Source organism: Trichechus manatus, unplaced genomic scaffold (assembly GCF_000243295.1).
Source record: "Trichechus manatus latirostris isolate Lorelei unplaced genomic scaffold, TriManLat1.0 scaffold00035, whole genome shotgun sequence".
Lineage (NCBI taxonomy): Eukaryota > Metazoa > Chordata > Mammalia > Sirenia > Trichechidae > Trichechus > Trichechus manatus.
This window is the reverse complement of record NW_004443971.1, coordinates 15,545,891-15,554,307: the sequence shown is the minus strand read 5'-3', so window position 1 is coordinate 15,554,307 and position 8,417 is coordinate 15,545,891. Positions and strand designations below refer to the sequence as shown.

General features: G+C 36.8%; 1 protein-coding gene across 1 annotated transcript in view; it reads left to right on the top strand.

Annotated features, from left to right (window-relative positions):
* The window catches only part of CAMSAP2 (calmodulin regulated spectrin associated protein family member 2), a 138,240-nt gene extending 133,561 nt beyond the window's left edge, over positions 1-4,679 (top strand). The window contains exons 16-17 of the mRNA XM_004375314.3: positions 998-1,116; positions 1,703-4,679. Coding sequence (XP_004375371.1) covers positions 998-1,116; positions 1,703-2,008 — 425 coding nt within the window. The 3' untranslated portion in view covers positions 2,009-4,679. The remainder of the gene's footprint in view (positions 1-997; positions 1,117-1,702) is intronic.
* The last annotated feature ends 3,738 nt before the right edge of the window (positions 4,680-8,417 follow it).

The following is an 8,417-nucleotide window of genomic DNA, read 5'->3' as shown; positions in this document are numbered from 1 at the left end:
ACAAGAGAAAAACATCTATGGGAAGAAGCAGAGGGAAGAGGAGATTGCCTCCACCCACCTGTGACCCAGCAGAGAGGAAGCCCTATAAAGGCCTAAAGAGGTTGGAGTTTGGTAGAGACTTTCCACCTGGACTTAACTCTGTGGCTTTTAATACTGCTTCCTAGAGCCAGCCAGACTGACAGCCATTGAGGCCTGGGATTGTACAGTGTTCCTGTGTTATTTCCTCAGCTCATCCTCCTTAGTTCAGTTTAACATTCATTAAGCTTGTATCTGCCAGGCAGTGTTCTAAATAATGGAGTTGCAGAGCTGCAGTGGTATGCTAGAACCAACTAGTACTGGCTCTGGAAGTAATGGTTAAATTTCAAGAATTCTGCAAGCTGTTGAATCTTTGGTAGCTTGAAGTTAGCCCTCATGGGAGTGTTTACACCACAGAAATTGATAACTGCTACAAATCATGGGTTCCCCCTTCATACCCCCCCACCCAAAGAGAACCAGTTTACCAGCACACTACTGAGAGTAAGGCACAGCCCTTGCCTTCCAGGACAGAGTGTAGTAAGTTTGAAGCAGGAGGAAGATTGTAAATGGCAAAAAGGGCTTCTGTGGTTTCACTGACCAAAGAGTGCCAACGATGAAAGAAAATGATAAAAACAAACAAAAAACCAGAGGCGTGGAAGAAGAAAAAGATGAGACTTTTTCTTGTGCTTTTAATAGCTTAGATCAGACAGTGGTAATTGTAGCTACATCTGGTTTCTCAGACTACCTCCTATCACAGGGCAGCCTCAGAAAGTCATAGAAAACATCCTCAAGACTTCGCTGTGTGGATAAAAAACTGTTCTGATGGAGTACTATCCAGAGGACAGTCAGAAGTTTCCTAGTATAGAGTTTAGTTTTCTATTACAATGTTTCATCAATGTGGGAACAATTATATTACTCAAAGATAATACTACTTCTGGCATAGGAATTTTATTTTGTTATTATTGTTAAATCCTTACTGCAGGACCAAAGCTCTACAAGGAACCCAGTGCAAAATCCAATAAGCACATAATACAAAACGCTTTAGCTCATTGCTGTTTGGCTGGAAAAGTAAATGAAGGGCAGAAGAAAAAAATACTAGAGGTAAGCATGTTTTCATGAAAATTAAATATGGCATCATTCTAAAACTGTAGGAGTCTTCTCTATTAATTCAAAAGAAAATACTCGTCGTAGGCTCCCAAGAATTTCAACAACATCTAAAAGATCTGAAACTATACATTTAAAATTAGGAATAAACTTACATAATCTAAAAATAGTATCTTCTTGCCCAAATTCACTCATTCATATGTCTTAAATGTAGAAAGCATAGCTTTCTTTTTACAACGAAGCTAGATGAGCAAAGGAGATAATCAGTGCCTAATTATTAATGCGAAACACACTTTGGCTAAGATCAAGACTCGGCAGATACTTCACATCTTTCAAAGTTTCCGACAGGAGTGTAATATCCAGACAGAACCAATAGCCAATGGTAAGGTGTTTGCATACATTTTTAACTAAAGCTTGCTCTATTTTTATAATTTGTATTTTATTTTGGCTATTAATTTATATTTTCAATTACATGTCATGTAAAATTTGACTAAGAAATGTAACAAATTATATAAACTTTACTCAGCAAAATGTTTTAAGGTATTTTTTTTGTTGTCATTTTGTTTTGTTTTTTATTCCAAAGGAAATGGAGAAGTCAGATGCCAACAACTTCTTAATCTTGTTCCGGGATTCAGGCTGCCAGTTCAGGTCTTTGTATACTTATTGCCCAGAAACTGAAGAAATCAATAAACTGACAGGGATAGGCCCTAAATCTATCACTAAAAAAATGATTGAGGGGCTTTACAAATATAACTCTGACAGGAAACAGTTTAGCCACATACCTGCTAAAACGTTGTCTGCCAGTGTTGATGCAATTACCATTCACAGCCATTTGTGGCAGACCAAGAGACCAGTAACACCCAAAAAACTTTTACCCACTAAGGCATAGGAGTGTGAAATACTTGCTTCAGAACATCTTGATAAATTTGCACTTCATCTTTCCTGCCTATAGAAAATGTTTCTAATTGCCAACAAGACTTTTATTAATTAAAACTGGACATTAAGCTCTGTTGTCATAAACAACTGGAATGTAAACCACAGTATTTTGGAGTGCAGAAGATTCTCACTTAGGTGGTAAGTCCAAGTGATGAAGGAAATGTTTGATTCACAGACGGAGATTTGTACGTTATCAGGTTCATCTGCTTGATGCAAGATACACTGAAGCACTGAATTTTCATCTGTACTAGTTGGACTTATGGTTGAAATATGGCTAAGATTTCAAATTATGTGTTTTATTTGTTGCCTTTTTGTTTGTTTGTTTGTTTTTACCTTTTCATGTACATGCTTCTCTTCAGATGGTTTATTTTGCTATATTTCTCTCCTGGGGTTTATTCTAAGATACCTTTGTATTTTGTTTAATGTGGAGATCATGAGAGTAGGAAATAGACCTTCAGAGGTAACTTGCACCTTTCTTATGATGCTAAGAGAAACACTAGTGTTAGATTTACAGTAATCCTCATGTTTTAACGATGTTAAAGCATTTACAAAAATTATTCTGCTAAGTATTTACAATTCTGTATTTATTATTCACTCAAGTATTAACATTTCTCTACTACACAAAAAGGAGGTGTTGTGAAGAGCTGCTAGTAGGTTCGCTTTAAACCATGTGAGTTTTAACCAAGAATATGTTATAAGAAGTTACTGATTAAATCAGTGCTGTTTTTATACCACTTCTGGCCAACTCAGAATAATTTAGATTGTTCTCTTAACAAAAAAGGCTTTCTATATCTTTTAAAGTAAGTCACTTTATAAGCTGGCAGAAGTGAATGACACTTTGAGAGTAGTCTTTCAAACTGAAGATGTAGGACTTCCTGCTACAAGTTCTCAAGGGGTCCTTACATTATATTTATAACTGATAGGAGAATTATATTTAGAATTTTTAAACATGTACAAAGGGCTACATTTTAATTTTAAAATAGCTTCACATTATTTTACTTATGAGTTTTTCTTTTTCTTCTTTTTAATCCTTTTCAAGTGGAACAGCTTAGAAACCTTGAAATCTCCTTTACATGATTTTTGTTCCTTCAACAATGTATACCAGAGGGTTAGTTGGGGAAAAACTTCATTCTCAGGAAAAGACTTGAATGATCGATCATGTGACCCTGTTATGTTTCAGTGTTGTGACAACTGTGTAAACGTAGGGGAAAGACAGTATTGTATCGTAAGCGGGATGGTTAGTTTGTTTTCTTTCATGGGAAGTAGAGACTAAAATATATACATTTCCCTAATTGAGTGGTTGAGAGAGATAACTAATGTCTCATCTGATGTGTTTACTTATTTTTAAAAAGAATAGGAATGAGATGTCCCTGAACTGTACTTTTCTATTATTGTAAGGCCTTTAGGCATCAGTGCATCTGGGTTATCAACATTTTCTCAAATGCTGTCAATATTTTACTGTAATTTATGTTCTTATATTTATGTATATTTGTTAAAACTGTAAAAAAAATTGCACAGTTTTTTTTCCAGTATCTGTGCAAGATATATGTGTAGCTCAAAACTATTTGTGACCTACTGTTTGCATGTTAGAGACCAGGATATGTAACTCTTATATTTTAAGTGTATACATATTGTGTATATAATATATGAATATTAAAAATGGGGAATGGCACATTTTACCTTTAAGACAATAATTTCTATCACAATTAGAAGGAAATGATTGTCAAATACACGATTAAATTAAAACTAGTTTAAAAAAATAGTTAACGAACCTAATCAAAAAGTGTTGAATAGTCAAAAGAATTAATAAGCATTTTACATTATTAAATTTGTTCTTTCCAATCACTTAAATTTCCCATATCAAAGCAACCTTCTTCATGATATTACTTGGCTTATTAAATAAGAAAAAAATGGATACAAGACAGTGGAGGAGCTATTCAAAACTAGATAGGCCCACCATTTATTCTTCAATTACTAATGTGTGTCCAGCAATTGAATTAAATGTCTGTAGTATCTAAAGGTAGAATGTGAATATTGCCACAAAAGTTCATTTCTCTCAGTATAAGATTATACTTTATTAATGCAGAAAAAATATGGATATATTTCTTCAAGTCTGCAGATTTTTTTTATGTTGCAGTTTTCAGTGGAATTAGGTTTTAAAAATTACACAAATGAAAATTATGCCATTTCATAAAGTCTGGGGATTTTCATCAACCTTACTGAAACCCACTGGTGCTTTCATCATTGGAGGTCAAGTTATTATGATGATAATTACTCTGTTAAACTTGCCAAACACTTGTCATGGTTACCAGTACAGACTGTCCAATTCTGCTATTGACACAGCTTTGGAAAGTTTTTAATTTCTCTCATTTTTTTTTTCACTTTTGTTGTAGAATGACTGTTACAGTTTTTATTTGGCTGTTTAAAGCCAAATGCAGCTATTTAATTATGGTTTCAAGGACACTGCTGGGCGATGTACAGTGTGTGGTGTGCTTACCTGTCCACTCTAGAGCCTTGCTTACAGTTTTTTTAAGATGCTGTGCTGTAAATTTCTGTCCTATTTGCTATTTCCTGGTACAGTGTAGTTTTTCCCCCTTTCATTTGAATAAAAGCATGGCACCAAATGACTCCTTTTCTGTGTTTCTTGAATAAAATGTTTTGTTTTTTGTAAAATTACTGGAACTTGGGAGGACACATAGTTTTCCTATCTCTTAACCTATTTTTAAATTTAACAGTTTGAACATTCATATTTATAAGAAGCAACCTTTAGTAATATTAGACATTGTTTGAATATTGCCTTAAGGCAGTGTTACTCTATGCTTAGCTAAGACAGTGTACATCACGTGGTATATAAACGTTTGTGCTCGTTTTGCATTCATCTTGTCCAATTAATTCATTATCTCTTGGTGAATTAATAATTGTGCCAGAATTAATGTGTTATGCCTTTGAAATTGAATGGCTAGTGAACCCACTAACGTACAATAGCTACAGGAAGCCAGCTCTGGACCATTATTCCATTAATTTCACTTTTATTTTGCTGATTCTGCTCATTCAGACCAGGGCAGTTAAGAGAAAAAAATATCTTCTGATAACAAAACAACAAAAAATCCTCACGCCTAATTACATACCTGAAGAAACAACCATAGTTGCCAGGCACAGGTGTGGGACCCTTCCTTGGGGTCCTCTATAGGATACTCAAGCTTCAAAACATAGCTACACGTCCACAATATTTTCTAGTACTTTAATCTTAAATAAATGACCACACGACCCAGGCAGTACTCCAGAAATATACACAAACCATGGTACCCTACAGCCCACGCACTTTTTAAGAGTGTGTTTCCTGATCTGGTTACTTGATAGTTCGTAACTCGGGCAGAGGAAAATATTCTGTAGTAAATGGGACCAGACATCTTTATTTTGTAACCTACCTACACAGAGAAATAATAAAGGATAACACCAAGAGAAGGAAACTTAGCAGTCATGTTTTGACCTAGGAATCAGGAATTAGAAAAATTATAGAGTGAAATTCTGTCATCCCTCAGAACTGTGTAGATACTTAAAAAATAGTTCTGTATCTCTCCAAATGGCAATTCTGCTTTAAAAGAGTAACAAAAGAGAAATTGTTTGGTATACTTTGATGGGGAGTAGTGCACGAATTGGTATGTCAGAGCTGCTCTTCATATAAGATCTAGAATATAGTTTCAGTCATCTGCTTTTTTGCATCTGTGGGCATCCAGGCCTTCTAGCATCTTAGCATTCCAAGGTGCTTAGACAAGAAGGATTAGTTTTGTGCATGTGTTAATATCATTGTGGAATTCATAAGAAAAGGAACCTCCATCCACAGTGGCTTGTATTTATGTCAGAAAAATTGGGACGGGAGTGGGGCGGGGGGGTCGTGATTTCTTTTACTTTCCATTGAAGAGTATAAAAGCAAATGAGTTCACCAAAAAATGTTTTAAAACCAATTAGGATATTTTAAAAAATGTTTTAATAAGCGGAGCCACTATGGTACCTAAGCTACTGATGTATTTTATTCTTCTTAACAGACAGCAATGGGTTTTGTTTTTTTTTAACCCCAATTAATTGTTTTAAGTGGTTGAATCTGTGACTTCCTTCGGTAACCAACAACTAACCAGTTGCCAAGAAGTCAGCTCTGACTCATGGCAACCCTTTGTGTGTCAGAGTAGAACTGTGCTCCACAGGGTTTTTTTTCCAGTGGCTGATTTTTCAGAAGGACATCGACAGCCTAGGTGCCTCTGTAGTAACACCTTTTGGTTTTAGACGCATCACAGGGCTAAAGGACACGTATAGTTTACAGTGCTTGTAGTTTACAATTACTTCAACTGCAGTGATTCCTGGCCCCACCCAGTTATTCATACTTTGGGGTTTGCATGTTTATTTAAGAAAGGAAATGTGTGTCTCACCCCAAAACAAACAGAAAACTATCCACTTAAATACTGCTTTACAATTTAAAACGTTCTTTGACATGCTTCCTCATCAGCTCTTGCCACCACCTGGGAAGAAGTGTGCATTAACCGCTCCATTTCACAGATGAGGAGAAGAGGCTTTAAAAGTTGAGCGACTGTCCCAGGTACACAAAGCTAATATGTGGCAGAATCACACCTGGAATCAGAGCCTTCTGATTTCAGATCCCCTTTACTGTGCAGTGGTTGAGAGCTACGGCTGCTAACCAAAAGGTTGGCAGTTCAAATCCACCAGCCGCTCCTTGGAAACCCTATGGGGCAGTTCTACTCTGTCCTGTAGGGTTGCTATGAGTTGGAATTGACTCAACAGCAACGGGTTTTTGTTTTTTACTATGCCACAGGAAGCAAACTTTTCCACTTCATTTGTAGGTGTTGTGGAAAAAAAAATACGTAAAGGCTCACAATTGTACTAACTAGTAATGTCTTCACCATTGATAGAAAACTGAGAACTCCCCGTAAAATTAGATTTTGTTCTCTTGCTAGTACTCTAACCAGCATCAATACAACCACAACAACAGCTAGAATCAAGACTGGCCCCATACTCTCGTATATCTAGATTCATAAGGACAGAAGGAGAAATCGCACAAAAGTGGTAGAAATTAACACTTACACTACATTGATTAGATTTATTCAGCCAACAGTTTTATCAGATGCAGGGGGCTAGGTCACAAAGATAGGTTCTCTTCCATCAAGGAACTCACTCTCTTGAGAGGGATGAAGTTAGACGTTCAGAGACCACTAATACACTATGTGCTATAATAGAGAAATGGACCAAAAGTAGTTCATTATGCACGTTCATGTGCTAGGTTGTCTTGTTAAAACTGACTTTATAAAGAACAGACTATCTTACATGCAATAGGATGCCATGTCCTAGTTTTCTTCAGACTATTGAATTTTGAATTACAGAGACATCATGTCTGGTGATAAGGCCTTAAAGGCAACCTACTTCATGATCATAAACATTCCACAAAGCTGTTAGCTGCTGTGGGGTCACCACTGACTCGTGGTGATGTCGTGCACAATGGACGAAATGTTGCTGGGTTCTGTGCCATCCCCACTGGTTGGTTGCAGATCAGACCTGTGATCCATAGGACTGGAAGTAGATCTCCAGGCCTTACTAATCTGGCTTAGTCTGAAAGCTCTACTGAAACTTGTTCAGCATCATAGCAAGTGGCTGCTTATGAGGTACACTGGCCAGGACTCGAACCCAGGTCTTCCACATGGAGAGCAAGAATTCTAACCACTGAACCACACCACTGCCCCGTTCACAAAGCTGTTTGTAAACCTGCATCCTCTTCTTAGCCAGAGGCGTCTGCATTATACTGCTTTTGCTACTCTTATCTCCTATTATTAGGAGCCCTGGTGGCACAGTGGTTAATTTTGGCTGCTAACCAAAAGGTCAACAGTTCAAATCCACCAGCTGCTCCTTGGAAACTCTAAGGGGCAGTTCTATTCTGTCCTATAGAGTCACTGTAAGTTGGAATCAACTTGACGGCAACGGATTTGGTTTTTTTTTTTTTTTTTTTTTTTTTTGTCTTCTATTAGCTGTAAAAGTCTCATCAGTGGGCTGGCTGAACACTAGGAGTACTACAGATAAATTTGTGTACATTAGGAAGTGAGTTTTGTGCTTAGATTTTTTCATCCTTACAATCGGTGCCTAAACACAATAGGTACTTCAACAAATGCTTGTCAAATGAATAAGTGAAAGGACTGTCCAGTTCTTGTCCAGAATTCCAAACCAGACCCAAAACTTGGTCTGATTTCTGCAGGCACTTCCAAGTGGTCTAATTCCAGTTCTCCCTCCAAATTGTCCAGCCTGTTGTTACTCAGTTTTCCTAAAGCACTGATTTCATCATCTCATTCCCTCTAGTCAGAACT